Source organism: Alosa pseudoharengus, unplaced genomic scaffold (assembly GCF_046254945.1).
Source record: "Alosa pseudoharengus isolate Yale_2024_CS ecotype anadromous, Long Island Sound unplaced genomic scaffold, YU_APseudo_1.1 YU_APseudo_1.1_scf_9, whole genome shotgun sequence".
Taxonomy (NCBI): domain Eukaryota; kingdom Metazoa; phylum Chordata; class Actinopteri; order Clupeiformes; family Clupeidae; genus Alosa; species Alosa pseudoharengus.
In genome coordinates, this window is record NW_027468881.1 from 19,066,450 (window position 1) to 19,088,423 (window position 21,974).

At 41.7% G+C, this 21,974-nt stretch overlaps 1 protein-coding gene across 1 annotated transcript in view; it reads right to left on the bottom strand.

Moving 5' to 3' along the window:
• The window catches only part of cpne5a (copine Va), a 101,604-nt gene that overhangs the window by 76,512 nt on the left and 3,118 nt on the right, over positions 1–21,974 (bottom strand). Inside the window, exon 2 of the mRNA XM_076276851.1 lies at positions 897–937. Coding sequence (XP_076132966.1) covers positions 897–937 — 41 coding nt within the window. The remainder of the gene's footprint in view (positions 1–896; positions 938–21,974) is intronic.

The window sequence follows — 21,974 nt, forward strand, 5'->3', positions numbered from 1 at the left end:
TACAATAAAACAATTTATGTGTACATTTAGTGACGTACACCAACAAGGATTCCCGGGACACTGAAAGACCGGGGTACACAAAACTTGGTGGGCATGTACCCCCACATGGATAGCATGGAACTGTCATTTTTCGTTTTGATCTGTAGCCCCCCCGCTGGACTGTGTCCTTAGTCCAGTGTGGTTCACAGGTAGCAAGCCAGTACAGTCTGACTCAGAGCTGGATCACTTAGTTTTATTTCAGGCAGCAATCAGTGGTTAGGTCCCACCTTGATGGCTGACTGACGTATTTATTTATTTCATGGCACGTTGCATGACCGTGCATATGGAATGTAAATGTCAATGTCAATGTATATATGGTTTTTACATTTAATCTTTTATTTATTTATTTATTTCACATTTTATTTATTTATTTAATCTTTTATTTATTTATTTCAACTTTTAATTATTTATTTCATATTTCATTTATTGATTTCATATTTCATTTATTTATTTAATTTTGTCACAAAAAACATTCCATATACAATAGGCCACCTTGCTGTCTTTGCTTATTGAACCACCTTGGTTATTGTCTTTGCTTATTGAACCACCTTGCTTATTGTCTTTGCACTTTGCTTTTAAACTGGCATATCTTATAGTGTTGCAGAACTGTTTGGATTTACATACAAGTTGGTTCAATATTGCAAACAAATCATCTATATTATATTTTACCACGTCTGCTCGCGGACCACTTGGGATAGCTTGTGGACCACCAGTGGTCCCCGGACCACACTTTGAGAAACACTGCTCTAAATCTTTCACATTATTCAATACATTGTGCTGAGGCAGAGATCGATGAAATGCATCATGTGGTCCCTGTCAGATAGGTGTGCAACCATGGTACTTACACCGTTACTTACTTGGGTCTGACTTGGAGAATGTGTCTCGATCTAACAGGTCCCTGAAACAGACAGAAAAAGAGAAGCTCAGTTAATCAGTGAGCCTCGGGGTCCAGGGAGCAGGCTAACTATTGAGCAGATTGGGATCACGTCTGGGCAACCTCTGGCTCTGATATGGCTATTCACACTGAAAGAAAGGAAGGAAGTGCTCCTATCTGCCCGAGTTTAATTACATTTCCATGCAGTCATTAGGGCTGTTTATTTCATGAACAAATGGCAGAGGTTGTGGGCTCATCATCTAAATGATCTCTTCAATTCTACCAATGGGAAAAAAATTGAGACAAGAGGAGGGGGGGGGTGAGAGTGAAAGATTTAGAGAGAAAGACAGAAAGAGAGAGAGAGAGAAGGTGAGGGTGAGAGAGGAAGCGAGGATGATGGAGAGAAAGTGAGAGTAAGGGACAGAGAGAGAGCAAAAAGCGGGCCCAATTAGGCTGGTTAGTCATCAGTCACCATGTACATTTACTAAAGGTCAGCTGGAGCCCCAGGGCTGAATCTAAGACAAGGACACAGCTCTCTAGACTTCCTGCAGACCCATTCATTTACATACAGCAAGGACAGGTGCCTCTGAGTTACAAACGTCCAGTGTCAGGGGCCATTCACAGTACATACACATATATACATATACATATACATATACATATACATACTACATACAGTACAGCATAAACAGTCTCATGTACCATATACTGTACATTCAATATATCCATCATTCAATATGCATCATACAACATACGGTAAATGTTATTGATATATGATGATATATATGATGTGGTAACACATAGTCTACATGTGGAGGCAACCATTGTGAAATGTGAACAGTAGGGGGTGGGAATGCTGAAATGCATTTGAAAATTCTAAACAAACACAAGTGCTTAGTGAAGGTATGGGTCAAATTAGGGTTGAAAATCTCTTTGCTCTTGTGCCAAAACTGTGGAGATAGTTGTGGACTTCAGGAGGAATCCAGCCTCACTAGCCCCCATCATACTCCATGAGTCCCCAGTGAACATCAGCATAACATCAGCTCCCTCATCAAAAAAGCACACCAAAGGATGCACTTCTTGCGGTAGTTGAGGAAATTCAACCTGCCAAAGTCGATGATGGTGCACTTCTACTCTACCATCATAGAATCCATCCTCACCTCCTCCATCTCCATCTCCATCTCATATGCTGCTGCCACTGCTAAGGACAGGGGAAGACTTCAGCACATCATCTGCTCTGCTGAGAGAGTGATTGGCTGCAGCCTGCCTTCTCGCCAAAGTCTGTACATTTCCAGGACCCTGAGGCGGGCAGGAAAGATCTCTGCAGACCCCTCCCACCCCGTCTTTTTGAGACACTCCCCTTTGGCAGAAGGCTGCGGTCCATCATGACCAGGACCTCACGCCACAAAAACAGTTTCTTCCCCTCTGCAATTGGTCTCCTCAACAAAACATAGCCCCCCTTTCTGTGTAGTGTTTTTGTCCTTGCATCTGCACTTTGTCATATATATATATATATATATATATAGTTCTATATTATATTATATTATATTATATTATATTATATTATATTATATTATATTATATTATATTTGTATTTAAATACTTTTGATGGGTCTTGCACCATTTCACCAGTCAAATTCCTTGTCTTTTCTTTTTCGCATGGAAAAGAAAATAACTTGGCAATAAAATTATTCTGATTCTGATTCCTAGGTCTCAACAGGCAGAGCAACTGGTAAAGCAATGTACTTACAACACTGAGATCAACACAAACACACAAAAGCAGGGCTGAAAATCAACTGGTATAGGGCAACTGGCCAAGCAGGGTGCTACAGTACTTCAGGGACAACAACAGTAAGATCAGGGATCCGATTCCCACCGAGCACACATAGGCTCCGGATGAAAATGTATATCTGTTCTGTGGGTCTCTTTTGATAAAAGCATATGAACGTTACATCTTTTTAAAAAAAAGCACGGGTGGGATCGAATCCACAGAGAAATACAGAAGCAATGGGTGAGTCTCGTGCAGAATTCTGGGAGGGCCAGAGTAATCTCTGCCTCCACAAGACTGACAAAGGGCAATCTGGAATCCAGACACCTACAACACTGAAGATCTGTTTGAAAAGCTAAAGCAGATAAAGCTTCATCTTACATCGTTCCTCAACACCTGAGTTTATTCTCTTCAGCAGTTATAGAGAACCTAACCGAAAACATGGGGAAAGCCAGCAGAGATATGTGAACAGATGTATAGAGTTGCATGTTACTGAGCTGTGCATGTAAGTGAGATTTTCCTCAGAATATTGTGTCAAGAATGAGAGCCTAAGCCTGGCAATGCCGCCTGAAATCCCTCAAGATCAATTCTCACTCTGAGGTGATATGCTGTAGATGCGGTGAGGGCGAAAACAGCAGGTTATCACAGATTTGCTGATCGGTGCGAATCTTAAGGTTGGATCCCGAACTAAAGGGCAAAGCTATGTTTTTCATACCACCCCCAGACCTGAATATTATAAGCCCTGACAGTCAGAGAGAGTGCAACCAAAGCAGTATAATAACTGCAGTCTGTGATGGTTCATTCTGTGGGATGCACTCTAAATGTACTGTAGATATTGGTAGGCTACCAACATACACCCTCAAATATTCACTGGTACCAACATCCACTAAGCGGTACTAGTACCCACATGTATCACCAGCTAAGCCAATACACACACATGGGGAAGGGACGTAGAGAACGCTGTTTAGTATTGTGGTGTATTGAGATCCCATTAAGAGCCACTCTCGTATTTGACTCTACAGGACCGAAACATAACTTGCCAAGTATATATGGACACGAAACAGCTGTCAACAAGACAAGGCTGCCCCAGCCCCAGCCCCAGCATGGCTTTTTAATGCCGTTTAATTGCTGTTAAATGTCTCATCCAAATACAATGGATTCCACAGAAGGCTGGAGTACCATTAGAATAATAGATGCATCTGTTAGGGGTTATGGGGGAGAAAGTTTTTGGTTTAAATTGAACAAAGTCGGTAACACTTTCTATGAAGGTTGTATTTATAACGCCCTATGAATGCATTCATAATGTTTTATAAGGTGTCTATAAACCATTGTAATGCTCATTATTACCATCTATATGTATTCACAAGTCGTCATAACCAACTTCATGATGCATTATGACAGCTAATTATGAATGATTATAATTTTAATCTGAATAATGCATTATAAATATGTCAAGATCTGCCTACTCACTTGTCAGTTTTATGATGCATCATAACTACTTTGCTTTGCGAAATGCGTATAGTGATGCATAAAGAGTTTTGACTTCTACTGTAGTCCTATATATCTATAGCTATAAGTATATGTAATAAAGTTATAATAATGTATACATCTCCCATGCAATATCATAAGTGTTATTTGTCAGCTCTAAGTAAAGTGACAAGAATATGACCCTATTATCCTACAATGAAATGAGAGCCTGGACAGTAAAGACAAAAGGAATGCATTTAGTCCACTTTATTTTCATTTAAACCAAAGGTCTATTTTGATTTGAACAATCTTTCATAATGACCAAGATAGATTTCAGTGGCATTGTGAGTTTTATTCCAATAATAACCACCACCACAAAATATAGGACCATGCCGTGCCACTTTTTTGGCCTGTGTTTGTGTAATGTGCTCAGAGCATTGATAATCAGTCTGATTATGTGTGTTGGTTTAAATGAAAATAAAGTAAACTAAATGCATTCCTTTTGTCTTTACTGTCCAGGGCCCACTTCCCCGATAACGACGGAGACACGCTCTTAAGAGGGTTTTCTACGATTCATCTTACGATCGTTCGTTTAGTTTTTCCGACTGTTTCCCGAACATGCTCGTAGCGTGAACGCGCGTGCACTGCTCTTAAGATGCTCTTAAGGGGAGCTGTCCACGTTAATAGTTCTGAAATATCCTCTGATTTGACGGTGATGTCAGGTGACTGCACGTCACAGCTATAGGCCTACCATTTAAACTTCGGATCTACACATTAATTCACATCAATACGAAAATAGAAACACTTTGACATCTGCATGTAAGCATCCCAAGTAGGTTATATACCACACAGAGACATAAATAATTGTAATTATTTTAAGATTAGATTGTTGCACCATGCAATAATTTTTCGCGGTGCCACTTAAGAACACGTTTGAAGATAAGAAAGAAGTCGAGTAAGAAGAGTGGAAATGTAGGCTTTGATTTTGATGCAGTAGGCTACAGACTAAACCACATGTTGCTTTCTCTGCTCTTTACCTCATAGGCCTAATAAAATATTCACTTAGCAAAGATAATGTCAAACTATTCTGGCAACGTCTCGTTTCATAACTTGATTGCATTTTTGTCCGCTTTTCATCACAATATTATGACCATTAAATGTAGGCTATTTTGCACGCTAAAATCTGATTCATCACAGGTAAACACAATAAAGAATGGGAACCTAAATTGGATTATGTATTCTAAGTTGTAATTCCTCTGTATGTCCTGTTGGTGACCTCAGTGAGAAGTACTGTTAAGACGCTCTTAGCCGGTAACGAGTACTCTGGAGCACTCGTAGATCTACGAGTGTTTTCACGATGCTCTTAAGCTACGATGGTTTCGGGAAACAGTCGGCAAATCTTAAGACGTTCGTAAGAGGGACTTTACGACGCTCTTAGGCTTAAGATGCTTTCGGGGAAGTGGGCCCAGGCTCTCATTTCATTGTGCCTCATATTTGTTTATAATAACCTTATATCTATTTATAACAACACCTCATTTGCTCTACTTTACCTAAAGCTGACAAATAACACCTATGACATTAACATACTAGTAATTTATAATATTGTGTAAAGATGCTAGACTCGGTACTTAGTTCATTGCACCCTTTAATTACTCAGTGAACTTATATCTGTTAATAATAGGGTCATATTCTTGTCACTTTACTTAGAGCTGACAAATAACACTTATGATATCGCATAGCTGTTTATAATTGTGTGCTGTACGGAGATGTATAAATTATTATAACTTTATTACATATACTTATAGCTATATATATATATATATATATATATATATATATAGGACTACAGTAGAAGTCAAAACTCTTTATGCATCACTATATGCATTTAGCAAAGCAAAGTAGTTATGATGCATCATAAAACTGACAAGTGAGTAGGCAGATCTTGACATATTTATAATGCATTATTCAGATTAAAATTATAATCATTCATAATTAGCTGTCATAATGCATCATGAAGTTGGTTATGACGACTTGTGAATACATATAGATGGTAATAATGAGCATTACAAAGCTTTATAGACACCTTATAAAACATTATGAATGCATTCACAGGGCACTATAAATACAACCTTCATAGAAAGTGTTACCAAAAAGTCATTATGTGCTCAACACAAATGCATTTTATGTTTTGTTGCCTTGTGTGATATTGTACTTTAAGGCTTGGTTGTCTGTTTCAAACAAGTGAGTGATGTAAATGCATATGTGTGTGTGTGTGTGTGTGTCTTAATTAACTCCTGAATAAAACATGTAAATGCTTTCTTTAATAATCCAACCAGCAGTCCTACTTCGGGCGCATCATAATGCACACACATATCTGCATTATATATAGCCTACTGTCTAATTCACACCGCTAATTGTTAATTTCCTGTGTTAAACACAAAGTGATTTCCAAGGCCAGATGCGAGTGTTTGTTTGCTGCTAGGATGAAGCAGTACCATTAGTCACTTGTTAATTGAAGGTATTAGTGCACCGGTTGAACTCTCAATGGCATCACTTCATTCATAACACCCTCTGCAACAACCATTATCAAAGGCAGTCATCTCTCTCTCTCTAAATCTATCTCTCACACAGCACTGTGTGAGTGTGTGTGTGTGTGTGTGTGTGTGTGTGTGTGTGTGTGTGTCCTGCTAATGATACCACCATTAAAAAATGAGTCACCTAATCACCTCCTGTCTCTGTCACAATGAGACATGCCCTGGGTCTGCATGAAGACATACTGTACATGACATCCCATCTACAGTCATGTGGACAGCATAATATATTGATGGGTATAGAATATGTGCATGCACATATAAATGTATAAAACACATATACTATGTGTGTGTATGTACAAATGTAAGGTATGTGAGCATGCATGCCGACACACATACACAAGCTGTATGTGGGAGTGTATGCACACACATTCAGTTGCATGCTCTCTCTCTCACCCCCTCCCCCACACACACACACACACCCCACCCACCCACACACACCCACACACACACACACACACACACACACACACACACACACACACACACACACACACACACACATTATTACATACATACATACACATAGATAATTCTTAATCCCAACAAATTTTGCTACATTTGCTGCATGCTGTTTGATGAGCTTCCTCAGGCATGTCCTGTCTGTTTTCCATACTTATGAGCGCTGGGGGTTTGCAGCTCAGGGCTGTCTCATATTTTCTAATCAGGTTACGTCAGGTTGTCCTCGAGGCTCAATAATGTGATTTAAATATTCATGTACAAAATGATTTGGCTGCCTACCATTTGCACCTGGGATTTCAAAAGAAAATGATTAAATCAATACTTTTCTCTTTTTTTGAGGCATTACCACTTCTGGTTGGGGGAAAACAAATTTGCATTCCATTATTGCTACGAGTGCAATTTACCTCACTTTGAGCCTCGCCCTGGCTCACACTGCTACAGTCAAAAACAATCTTTCCCTGATACTGTTTTATGGGGGAATTTACTGAAAGTACGCCAGACAACACAGTGGTCCGCTGTCTTTTTCAACCTTCCAGAGGAAAGTGAGTTTGGCTCCTTTTTCAAACTTTTTCTTTTTCTAAAAAAGGGGCCACTTCCTCTCGTGAAGTATGCCCAGGTCTCAGTAAGCTTTCTAACAAATAATTGCTTACATCCAGGGGAGAGGCCAAGGACTGCAATGAGGAGCAGCTGAATTGCCCTTTTAGAGAGGAGCCACCCATTTCTACTGCAGAAGGCCATCAGGGGTGCTACCCAATGAGTCGGAGTGATGCTTGACTTGGTTATAAAGAAACAGAGCAAAACATTCACTGATTAGTGTGAGGACGCTTCAGAATACAAATGACTGTATATGTGGCAAACATGTGAGTGAGCGAGAATAAAATCAGCATAGGCTCCTCAGAGACAACACCGAAGCTATTTGATTTACCGTCAAATCAAATCATCATGTCGTTAGCTTACGGCAACTTTGCGTATTGGGAAATGCAATTGAATGTGTTAAATATGCCTTATTCATTAAAATGACTTAGAAAATGACCAGCTAAATCAAAATGGATCTATAAACATATCATACATGACTATTCCCTGAAACTCCGAAGACATAGCTGATGGTAGCATTAAAAAAGTACGAGTTAATAGACCCCAAAAGCTGAGTGAAGTACTTCAGCATTGCTTTTCAGACTAAGCACAGAAAAAAGGGGCTCTCCCAGAACGCTCTTAATTGGGCCCTGAACGGAAAAGAGTGACAACTTGAGTAGAGTTGTAGAAGGCGGAGGCTTCCTGCTCTTCCCCTAACCAGCCATTTGGCCTACAGTTATCTGGGCCCAACAGTGAGGAGGAAGCCCTGGACAGGCCTTCAGTTCTGCCAGCCTTACCATGCTCTTCACTGTGGTTCCGCAGTGAGTAAGACAGCATGGCGAAGCACTCACTCAAATTGGCCCCTTAACATCTTTTGACATGTAAGAGCCAACGCGCCGACATTTTCTAGGCCACTGAGTTACTTTTCTCCCGTAGTAGACATACTGTTCTGTCACTTCCCGAAAGGAACAGAAATATGAAATATGAACTGAGAGGCAGGGACATTACAGTAATATTCTCTGCTGGTCAGGGAGTCATTAAATTAATCGAGTGAGAAAATACTTAATATTGATCCCAAAGCAGGCCACTTTATTGAGGGCAGTTTCCCTGTTAATAAAAAGACATGCAAAACTACTCTAAACTACAAATGAGGCCCTTGCAGTCATGTCGCAGTGAGAACTCTTGTGTTCGTTCACACACAATACATCCATCAGGGGGATTTTGAACATTCTAACAAAAGATTTCGTTCTGCAACAATCCTGTCTTTGGAGTTGGCAACGAGACTCTACTGTGACATGTAAAGGAAATGCTCATTATGAGCTTCACCTTCATAGATAGATAGACAAGCAGACAGACAGAAAGACAGATAGACAGATAGATAGACAGATAGATAGATAGATAGATAGATAGATAGATAGATAGATAGATAGCGATAGATGGATAGATGGATGGATGGTAACTATTTTGTAATCGGTGAGTGGTGAGCCCATTTTTCCCTTGAGCAACCGCCCTTTAAAATGTCTGTGCGCGGCCTTGGCCTCAGTGCAGTAAGGGCACTGCTCCTGTAATTAGGGGGAATTAATCAAGAGCCGGCGTGTGAGAGACTCCTGAAGGGGTCCCTCTCTGGACGCTTCACTGGGGTCGTAATTAATTTGCAGGCCCTCACGAGGGCGGCGGAGCGGAGTGGAGCATATGCCCCCGGTGGCATTTTCATATGTGCCAACCTGCGATCCCTCACCCCTACTGCAGCACACCGCACCACATGACCTGACTGGGTGGCACCGTAATTGGCACCTTTCACCCAGGAGAGAGCATCTAGTTTGGCGAGCTAGCTTTGAAATAGAAATCGGCTGCCACCCCGGTCATGTGGATCGCGCGTCCAGATTTAGAACGGCAGAAAACATTCTGACACACCCACACACGTACACAGACATGGACACACACCGGCTACTGGGCACACACTGGGACACAGACAGTCACTTCAATGCAAAAACACACACTAACCTCAAATGCACAGACTCTTACACACACAAACGCTCCGACACATACTGTACAAACCTCAAATGTACAGACACACAACACACGGACACACACATAAATCTCGAATGCGCGCGCGCACACACACACACACACACACACACAGATGAGGCCAGGTCAGCCTTTCGATTTGTATTTTTTATGTGCCCAGCAGTGCATGGTCTGAACAAAAGGACATAGACCACATGCACTCTACATTCTCCTGATGACCACCACACACACACACACACACACACACACACACACACACACACACACACACACACACACACACACACACACACACACACACACACACACACACACACACACACACACAGACAGCACTCTGACCAGTGGACGCCCTCTCATCTCAGCAGTAAAAGCCACAGCAAGGTCAGCCGCCAGCGAGGCTGTCTCTCAGCCGGGCCTCAATTTGCTCTATTTCAGCGATCAGCGCCACAGCGCTACGCAGTGCAGGGCTGCCATCGCAGGGCCATCACATCGGCTGGCCGCTAAAACGCCACGGCACACAACTAATGGGGGGAGCGAGGACGCATCGGGCCATTTAGAGTCCCAGCCGTCCCCTGGCTCAGAGTCTCTTCCACCCCACCCCACCCCACCCCAGAATCACTCCCAACAACCCACCCTGCATGCCCTCCGCCTCTCTCCACCAGCACTCCTCAGTCCCCTCTAATAATCCTGACTAGGCAGTGGGTGGGCTGCAGAAACTTTCCCTTCTCTGTTCGTGGTGGTGTATCGACTTCATATCACACACGGGTGAAGAGCTCCCTGGTCAGCCCTCGTGGCTTCATTAACGTCACATATGAGCTATGTGCCCACTCCCTGCCCCCCTTGCCCCCCTTGTGCCCACGCAATGGTAATTAAGGATAATAAAGACTACAACAACAAAAACAACCATGTTTGCACTGAGACAGCACAGTGACCTCGACCAGTGTGCAATTAACACCATTCCCTACTTGCCCGAGGCTACTATGATTATCTCCCTCTCATTCTCCCCGACCCAAATCCCGAGGTATTCCCAGCTTTCCCTTTATTAAAATCAGACTAGTAGTTATGCAGGCGTATCACAATCACACACGGCAGGGCTGCAGGGAGTTGCTGCATAAGGGAGTGTAGCTCTGCCGACTCCAGTTCCCAGGCTTGGATCTTGCCCAGATCAGAGGGCTGTGCTATGAAGTGAGGTTACTTGCTTATCCAGGTAACTTCAGGTATAGAAAAAAAGAACAGCAGATTGAGTATCCATGATTTAAAAAGTCACATATTCTTTTGAGATAAGTGGTTACTCCTGAATCTACCTGGATAAGTCAGTAAGCTCACTTCCTAGGACAGGCCTCTAGTCAGCACATGTCAGATCAGGGCCCAGCCCAGTAGCCAACACAGAGTCTGAGAGTTGACACCATCAACAAATAACTGCTTAACATCCCAAAGAAACAACTATCATCAACAAATAATCATTACCTGAACTCAACGAAACAAAAATGCTCAACACTCCACAACTTCATTTTGATAGCAAAATCAACATTATCATCAATAAATCACCGCAAAACATCATAAACGAATCACTACTTCAACTAATTAAAAATCCACTACGGTACTTATCATCATAATCATCAGAACTGACACTGATACTGTAAGGCAGCCTGCAAGCGAATAGAATGGAAAGTTAGTGTGCAAACCCTACATACTTTACACAATACTTAAAATGTTCAGAGGGTGACTACCAGAGTGAGAGACGGAGTGAGCAGAGAAGTCATTTTCAAAACTCAGAAAAGGAGATCCATCTCTGCATGGTGCCCGAGGCTAAAGGCGCTGCCGCTCTGCAATTTTGCAGTGGATTGTAATCAGCACCCCTTTATTTATTTTCAAGGTGGGCGTTGTTCTCTGCCCTGCAGGGGATTATGGGCCAGGCAGCGGCAGCCAATCAGATCAGTGAGAAACACTGCGGAGCACTCGTTAATCTACACACATACAGCCCCCACAAACTCACAATCCACCGGGCCATATTACAAGTTTTCTCAGTCACTTTGGTGCACTTCTCGAATCATACTGCACATTTGCACAACAGTTAGTACATTTCTCAAAACAATTAGTGCAAATTGATTGGGTGTGTATGACTGTATGTATGCTGATAATGATGTTATATGTTTCTATTTATTTTTTAGGTAACGCTGGCACAAATTATTAATTATTTTTTACATTTATTTATATTTCTTTTTTTATATAGACTCTATGAACGAGGCACTGACTGGAGAGCACTTTACATTTTGCTGTACCTGTGACAATGACAATATAATCTTTTCTATTCTAAATCGCATATTGGATAACCTGCAAAAGCGTGTATCATGATGCCATTATTTTGTCTTGTTGTCAATGTGACAGTTTACTCTGTAAGTATTTTCTAATGAACAAGGCACAAGGCAGCACTATTTTCTATTTCAAAACTACAAAGTTACACACTATTGTCTGTGGAAGGGGTTGATTGCAAGACAGTGGATATCAAAGTTTTTTTTTTTTGTTGACAGACATTGTGACTATAAAGAAAAAAAGGCTTTTACAGCATTGTGCAAATGAAAAATGGCAAATATACACCCCTTGGTCAGAGCTGTGCATCTTTCTATACATCCTGATGTTCCTGTCTGTCAGGTCACCTACATTTATGTGCTAGACAGACTATGACAACTAGTTATGAGTAGTTCAACACATTTGCATGTAATGACACATGCAGACTACTCAGCAAGGAACAAGTATAGTGCATTTTGAACAACATGACATTAGCCATTGAAAATTAAAAAAAACAGCAGACATTTGTACAAAATCAGTTGCATGGATGATATGGAGTTTGAACAAAGAGTTTTGTTACCATTATGATCTGAGAAATGTGCCAAAGCAACTGAGAAAAACTGTAACTCTGATATTAAATAAACACATTTCTGTAGGAGAATCGGTAGCTGCACACATAGAATTACAATGGAATGGCATAAAAAAGACCACACTGTTTAATGTTCAAATCGTATTACTTTACTCTATGGGTTTTCATGGTGTATGTATGCTTTATGGATATAACTTTGCTATTCCTTTTGATAATTAATTAAAAATATGTTATATAGAACAAATTGCACAATCAACACACCCACGGGTGAATCTATAATCTACTGTACCTAGCACACAACTGGGAACTTGTTGTTGTTCTACTCTGTACTGATGCTATGGTTGCAGAACCCCTCTGGAATGAAGAGATGGGATTGTTTCGGAAATTAGAATCCTCGGCTGAGCTTATAGCTCCACCTGAGGAATAAAGTCTGGGGGTGGAGAGACCTTAATTGCTTTGATCCCTGTTAGGAAGGTACCCACCATCTCCTCCTCCTACACACACGCACTCTCTCTCGCTCTCTCACACACAAACACACACCACACACACAGACACACCACAACACACATTTACTCCAGAAGGCAATCTGGAGGCCGCATTAAACTCTACCCTGCTTCCCTGCCCTGGTGATCGATCCCCAGCGCCAGATGTTTTCTTTCCCACCATCTGTTAGCGGGCTTGGGCCAGCCTCTGCCAGCCTTCCCCTGGCCACTGGCTCCCTGCTAGGACTCTCAAAGCTGATCCAGACCCCTGACCCCCTACGTCACGGCACACCTATGCCATCCTCCAGCCCTCCTCCCCACTCCTCTAGCACTGAGAAAGCCTAATGAGTAGAGGCAGGTGCTGTGAGTGCCGCTCTAGCTTCGCACTTGGACAAGATAGTGGCTCAGGTTATATCTTATTTATAATCATCATGCATATTAAATTTATGAGCGTGAAATGTGGAGTTTTTAGTGAGCAGATGTTAGAGTTTAGTGTTTGTGCTTGCTCAGAGTTGAGGTCAGGGGAGTCAGAGTAACTACTGTACTGGCATATGGAGGAATTATGTAAAGTTTTTACTTCATGGATTTGATGCTGACCAGAGTTGCGTAAAAATGCCTTTGACCGTCTCTCTGGAAAATTAAAAATCTGTTTTTATATTCTTCACCCATTCTTCCTCTCTCTCTCTCTCTCTCTCTCTCTCTCTCTCTCACACACACACACACACACACACACATACACACACACACACACACAGACACTTAAAAATGTTTTTGGTTATCAGATATCTTTGAACTTGATTCATGTAGTAGCGAACCAAGTTCAAAGATATCTGATGTTGTCACATCTTTACGATGAGATTGATTGCAATCAAATATCTGCAGCCCAGCAGCCTTCATTCTGTGCCTAATACAGTGAGATGCGGAGCCCCACACAGTAGTGCCACTGATCCCAGTCCAAATCGGCCCTTCACTCGCTGGCATCAGTATTTTGTTTACTGCAGACTTCTGGGTCACCGCAGTAAAGGCCCCCCCGTGGGACGTATCAGTGCATCTGACACCCTCTCGGGGTCCAGTGCCACTCCATCCAAAAATCTTCACTCATGAATAATTATATGCACTGCAGCACTTTGAGATGGTAGCCAGTCAGCTGCAATTCAAACATCCACACACACACACACACACACACACACACACACACACACACACCAAACACCAAACACCAATACCACCACCAGCAAGATTCTCCCAAAGAATAGCAAACTGATTTTTGCCCCCTGTGTCTCGTCATGGTTACTTAAAAATTTAGCAGCAAAGAAAAAATGGACAACCTCTCTGTGATTCTGCATCTCTCTAACAGATATGTCCTCAGGCCAAAGACAGCCTTCAAAGCCCAACTCACTGGCTCACGGATGCAGTTTTAAAGCATAGGCAAACATAACGGGGTTCAACCACCAAGAATCTTCACAGAATTGATAAAGTGAGTAGGGTTACATCTGCAGTAACAAGACAGACATAGAAATATGTGTTTAAGTATGCTTAAAATGATTTTTGCAATTCTTGCAAATGTCTGCTATTCATGGGAATGGCCTCCCTTTCCTTCAATGGATGGTACATATGATAATCATCAGGCAGCAATGCCCATGTTTCCAGATCTGTCATTATAACCAGACAGTATTGACAACAGAGCGGCTGATTACTGTGCCAAGATAAGTTCAACAGACCATCTTTTCTTTTCAGTTCTTTTCTCAGACGCTATCAAAAACCTGTCCTAAACTGTATAATTACACTGAGTCCTGCTATACTGAGCTGGGATCGAGACTTTAATATATACCTCTGGAGGAAACACGGCAGAAATATATAGAGTTTATATACTATGCAATGTGAACATAATCCATCAGGTGTTGTTATTTGAGAGAAACTTTACATTACAGTCACTTTACAGTCACCGACTCATGTTGGTAAAAATACATTATACAGGTTATCTGTTGAATGGTCCTTCCCCCCAAAAAAATTAGTTTTAACATCATTGCTTGACTCATTATGCAAAATGAATCATCTTATCACAAGGGCAGTGCACATCATACAATTAATAAAGCAATTTCGTACAATATTGAGCAAACATCATAAGGCAATTTCTCCAAATCTTGATCAAACAGCAAATGCATTGGTATATCCATGCTGATTGGTATAAATATCTGTTGTTTTTTAAATATTCAATTGCTAATGTCATGTTGGTCAAAATGCACTATACTGGTTGCATGCTGAATAGTCCTATCACATAAAACAAATAGGCCTTATATTTTATCTTATGAGTCATTACTTGCAAAAGTGTTGAATTACTTGTCCTAACAAGTTGTTATAATCTGTCAAGAATATACATATGTGGCCTGACAGGAATGTCGGAAATGTAGAAATATTTAGCCACATTATAGAGTAAATCTGGCTTACAGTGGTGCACAGCTCTGCCCAAGGGAGATTTCCTATGTTTCACAAAACATTTCTGTACATTTCGTCCTTTGTAGAATGCTGTAAAAGCTTTTGTTTTGTTTATACTGTAACAATGTCTGACAACAAATGGCAGTACAAACAGTATAGTACAGTAACATCTTTCAAACATATCCAGTATTTCACAATCAATCCCCCAACAATTCAAGGCTCTGAAATTCTATGTTGAAATTCAATGAACCCAGATATTCTTTAAAACGTTCAACCGGTGTGACGGTACACCCTTCAGGGTTCTAGGGGGAGCTCTAGAGTCACCAATACCTGAAACTACATTACAGGATTACAGGAAACTACATAGATACATTTAAAGGAATACGCCACCCCTAGGTGAAATTGGGTCAGTCCCCGCAGTCCCTACAGTTGGATGAGTGAGCCAAAGCATTTTATAGCCAACCCAGCCATTGTCCTAATCTAGAAACGGCCCGGTTAGCTTTAACTTAGCGTAGTCGCTGTAATCCGGCGATTCCAGCTAGCATGTCGTTGCAAAAGTGAATCAAATAACTCAAGATTTTTTATAATTATTTCTCGTAACCTATACATTCACATCGAGTACAAATATCAATGCAAATTAACACGAAGGGATTTACTAGACCAATTTAGATTTGGAACTATTTTCGGGCATAGCACCGGCAAAGCACCGCTGCCAGGCGCAAAGACATCACGCAGCATATGAAAACCCTCAACTTCCGGCAATACACCAGCGTAAATACCAAGTTCTCTGCTACTAGGCTGACACTGACAGGTGGGCTTTCTCTAAGAGTTCTAATGGCGATGAATATGGAAGATTACACGATAGATGAAGATGATGACTTCGACTACCAAGATCCAAGACCCTACCTTTTCGAACCTGAGTTCACTGAAGAGGAGTTGCGAGCTTTGTATCTGGGAAGAGAGGACGTTGCGACTAGTCAAAGCGAGTCGGATGAGAGAACGAGAGCAAACACGAACAGGTGGTGTGAGTGTGGAGTGTGCCAACCCATGCCGACTGAAATGGAGTGTTTGTGCTGTGCAGAGTGGGATAAAATACTGCCATCGATGGTGGGCTGCGTGATGTCTTTGCGCCTGGCAGCGGTGCTTTGCCGGTGCTATGCCCGAAAATAGTTCCAAATCTAAATTGGTCTAGTAAATCCCTTTGTGTTAATTTGCATTGATATTTGTACTCGATGTGAATGTATAGGTTACGAGAAATAATTATAAAAAATCTTGAGTTATTTGATTCACTTTTGCAACGGCTAGCTGGAATCGCCGGATTACAGCGACTACGCTAAGCTAAAGCTAACCGGGCCGTTTCTAGATTAGGACAATGGCTGGGTCGGCTATAAAACGCTTTGGCTCACTCATCCAACTCTAGGGACTGCGGGGAGTGACCCAATTTCACCTAGGGGTGGCGTATTCCTTTAAAGGGGTCATAGAGTGGATTAAGGAGTATTTTATCTTGTTCTCTGATGTTGACATAGAAGGTATGCAACTTTGGTTTGTTAGGAAAATGGTCAGATGTTATTTTACAAGCACATTTACAACCCTGTAAATAGGCTGGAGAATAAAACGGCCCATTTTAGCAGATATCTAGGGCTCCCTCATGGTTTTCTGGCATCCACATAAATAATTAATTGCCTCTCGACTACTCATGCAGGCTCCAGCTTCTATCTGAATCTCCAACCTATGCTCCAGAGCCCATTTACTGGAGCGACAGACTCATAGCGCCCATACACATTGCGTCATAGCTATGTTTAAACCAGAATTGGAGGAATTATAGAGAAAGAATCAGTCTCTCAGAGATTGGAATTAAAGGTACATTAGATTTTTTACACTTTGATTTTCACCTTAATATAACCTTTACGAAGCCAATTTGATGGTAAACGAACTTGTAATAGGCAAATCATTCACCTAGCATAGCTATACCACATAGACCATAGACAGTAAAAGATATGGACACAGCCATCCCATAGACTTCGAACAAGACGAGTGAAGCCAATTTGAACCTATTTCCTGTTGGTCGACCCCGGTTCTCATGCATCCTCAGTCCAGGAGAGTGAGAAACATGTGACGGATAGAAACACAGTAACTCGTCTGGTAGCCGTGCCAAGAAAATTGATAACTTGCAGAGTGCTGCCAGTTTGAGTGCAGCTTTTGGTGGGGATTTTTTCTGACTTAGAGCCAAAAACATCACTTAAAGGTCCAGTATGTAGGAAATAATGGAAAATAAACTGTAACCATTCCAAAAATGATCACAATATGTTGTCAGAGAGTAAGGAAACACGATGAATTTGAAGTAATGGCTTATTTGACAACATTACTCTAACCCGTAAAACCCCGTAAAACCCATGAAAAAAAATGAGTTACGGGGCGGAATCTCTTGGAATTTTCGTTTATGTTTTGAACGATTAATTCTAGAATAGCGTATTAATAATGGGCTAGCGCGTCCTCCTATTTGGGTTGCCAAATTAGCAAAGGCCAACTGTCAACAGCTGTCAGTTGTAGTCATGAACGCCTACGAGAGGCAGGACAATTTCCAAAATTAAAACAAGAAACAAATTAAGTGGACATCGGAGGAGCTTCCTGAGATGGTGACGTCTTTGTCAAACGAAGAATATCAAGTCTGACGCAGAGCTGGCCATATTTCTCCACAACAGGTAGCATAGGCTAAACTTCATCTGCATCGCTAACTTCAGCTAAATATGTTACATTGGTTAGAGAGGTATTTTTTGTTTTCACTGTTTCCGTATGTGCAGCTGGGTCATGGTTGAAGAAACGTTAAAGCAGATGCAGGTCAACAACTTACGTTAGCTAAGTCTTCATTAAATCTGGCAACCCAGAAGAGGCTCGCGTCTGGTAGTCTTGAGAACGTTCACCAGTGTTTTGATTTTGGCCTACAGAACGTTCGGTAACAATCCTACAAATCGCACCTTTAATTGTTTGATGCTTTCCTAAATATCTTACCCGTGGACTTTCCCCCCCCGAGTTTCTTATCGAGAGAATATGGTTACTTTGCTCCTGTGCGACGCTAAGTCGCATGCTCATTACATCATGATAGCATTGTTTTCGGAAAAAGGTTTTTTACTCAACGGTAAAGTGAGTTACGAGGTAATGACGCCAGTCACCACACAATGTTGTATTTCTCCAAAAATAGAAAAGGTTCATATAAAGACTTAAAATGCTTCAGATGTAATGTTATTTATTTGATGTCAAAGGGACGCCAAAATGAATGGGGGTCAATGGAATGCTAGCTAGAAGTGATCGATTTCTAGCCTCAGAGCCACCCATAGTGTCTACTCTTTCCGAACGTTCGCCTACCCTCTTGGCATACAGTAGACTATAGCAAGTCGCTACCGCAAATCAGCCGTGCAACATGGTGGTTCAACAAATCTCACGAGAATTGTGAAATATTACAGTACCTTGGCAGTAGATATAGCTCTTTGGAGATAGTTTTTGCCTGTTGTTAATCCTTCGCCATCGCAACAAAAGCATTTTCACTGTGTATAGGGGGGTCATGAGAAATTTGCTATTTACAACAGCAAATATACATAATACAAATATAAATATTGCGACACTAGAGGGATCCCCACAGTAGCCAAAAATGCCTAACCTGCATAGTGTACCTTTAAATGTTTCTGAGTGTCAAGAATTGTTATTTTGTAGTTTCTCTACAGTCATAATCATAGCACTTCAGCCCAGACAAAGTTAGCATTTAACCATACTCCTTTAGATGCCCACTAACAGTGTAGTGGGCATCTCGAGCAAAACTCCTAATCCATAAAAAGGTATGTTCAGATCTACAAATTACTATGCTGTCCAAAAATCTGGGTCATTCAAAAATGAGGTGGTAAAAAATTGGGTGCTGCTTCGAACTTCAATACTACCATACCTTAACTTCAGTATTAATCTCATTCAGAGTTTAGTTTGCTACTGCACTGCTGTAGGCTATCTGATTAGTTTGTGCCTTAAAAGGACCATATTATATTCTGGTTTGCAACGGTGAGATATAATAAACCATTTGACAGGAGAATGAGTTTGAAGATCTCTAAGCCTGACTGCCTACATGGCCAAGCACATTCTAGAAGACTGAGAAAAGAATATGTCGAAATTCCAGTTCTGAATCCCTATCTCTCCCTTGGACCTCAATTGCTTTGACATCTATTATCTGAGGCAAATATCATCTCATTGCAGGTCAGCCCTTTGAGATTCGATCTCTGGAGGCATTGTTTTACCCTTTATTCCTCCATGATTGTCCCCTATGATCCAACAGGTCCTGGAACAGCCCCCCCTGGAGACAACCGATCATTGCCGCTCGCGTGGCCGGTGGGTTGCCTGTTGACATTTATCTGTCGATTGAAACGGTGTGTGTGTGTCTGTGAATGGGTGTGAAGCTCGTCCAGATACAGAGGTGGAGGCAGAGGCCGATAGCTCAGCTGGTCATGGCCGCCAGCAGCTGTTGAATATTGGCTTACATTGACGGCAGGGGCAGTGGTACTGTAGCTCACACAAAGTAGACACACACACAAATAAATTTGACCCAGACTAATAAGAATATGGCCCAGACTTGGAATATCCTACACACCTGCATTTCACTAACTTAAAGAAACATGTCATCCCACATCAGAGTAACATCCTGTGACACTTACATGTAAATGTACTACAGATGCCAATTTGCTCAAACTTACATGTACAGTATGCAGTCATTTTATGACTGGCCATGAATTAACACATGACATGTTTCAGTACTGATTATTTATTTATACACTGTCATAAACAATCAATCTTGAAACACTTTACAAGAAGTCAAGGCCTTCGCCCAAATGAAACAGCATGTGAAAGCTTAACTTTATTTACATGTAAGTATCTTTGGATAAACTTACATGTAAGTATCTTTGGATAAAAGCATCTGCTAAATTGAGTCAGTGTAAATGTAAAGGAAACAGTGACAATGGTAATAAAGCGAGGTAGGAAATGTGTTAAGGTTGACCCAAGGGGACACATCTGCCCAAAACTGAAGCCGAAAGGAAGGAGAATTTCGTAGAAAGGAGATTATGGGTGACATCATGTAAGCTGCCTAGTTGCCCAGATACACGTATCAGGTGTAGAAAGAAATCAAGAAAGATGAGTAAAATATGTCAGGAAATATTCCAGCAACAACATATCAACCAGCTACAAGGGTGTGGCTGTTACTATTAACTTAAAACACCCTAAATACATATTCAAAACACATTCAAGCACCTTCATAGACACCAAGTGACCAAATGACACTTTAAACAATATGACTCTGCACAGTAGGTAAAGGGACTCTGAATGTTCTGAATGATGCTGTTTGGGTTGGATCAGGAACAGACCCCACTGGGGCTGGATCTGTCTGCCTGCCGGTTCTATCACTGAGTTTAGGGGCCACTTTGGGCCACTGCTGCAAGGTCAGGATCAGGGGACAAAATAGATCCAGAGTCTGCTCTCTGTAAACAGTTCATGTTGTTCCCTGTCACTCTAAAAGCACATTGGCTTTGAATCCACCCTGAAACAATAAAGCCCTGCTAGAACAGAGGGGGGTTAGGTGTGGCCTTGAGCCTTCCAGCGAAAAAAAAAAAAGAGACAATACAAATTCAGTATGCAGTATGGATTTCTAGGATTTCTTTAGTCTTGTCCTTTTTTCCGCTTCTCTAATGTCACTTTAAATGGGAGGCCTGATGGATTTGAAGCATCCCCCAGGATTCAGTTTCCCTTCTCATTACCCCATCCAGCAGCAATGCAAACACGCATCTGGGGCAGGCCAATCTGAACTCCAAATGTCACCATCCGCACTGGAATGTATTCATTTATTCCATGTTTTCTTTGAGCTGCCTGATCACACTGTGACTAGCTATGAGGCCGTCTGGAGCCACAGGGGCTGTGGGAGGCCATATGTAATGGGATGTGTGTTAATCTTTCATTGGACATGGAGAGGAGTGAGGGAGAGATGCAGGGGAGAGAAAGAGAGAGAGAGAGAGAGAGAGAGAATGTGATTGAGTAAGACAGTGAGAGTCAGAGAGAGAGCGAGATAGTGAGAGAGAGAATGATTGAGTGACAGAAAGAGTGAACGAGATAAGGAGATACAGAATGAGAAAGAACGAGAGGGACATAAATCAAAGGCCTCCAACGGGCCGTTTGGAGGGGGCCAAATCACGCAAGTCTCTCCTCAGGGCCAGTGATGGCATTTGCACCACGCTGCTCTTGCGGTCTCAGTGGCATCATGACAAGAACACAACATGCCCCATCGCAAAGAGGAGGAGGAGTGGAATGAAGAGAAGATAGAAGAGGAGGAGAGGAGAAGAGAAGAGAG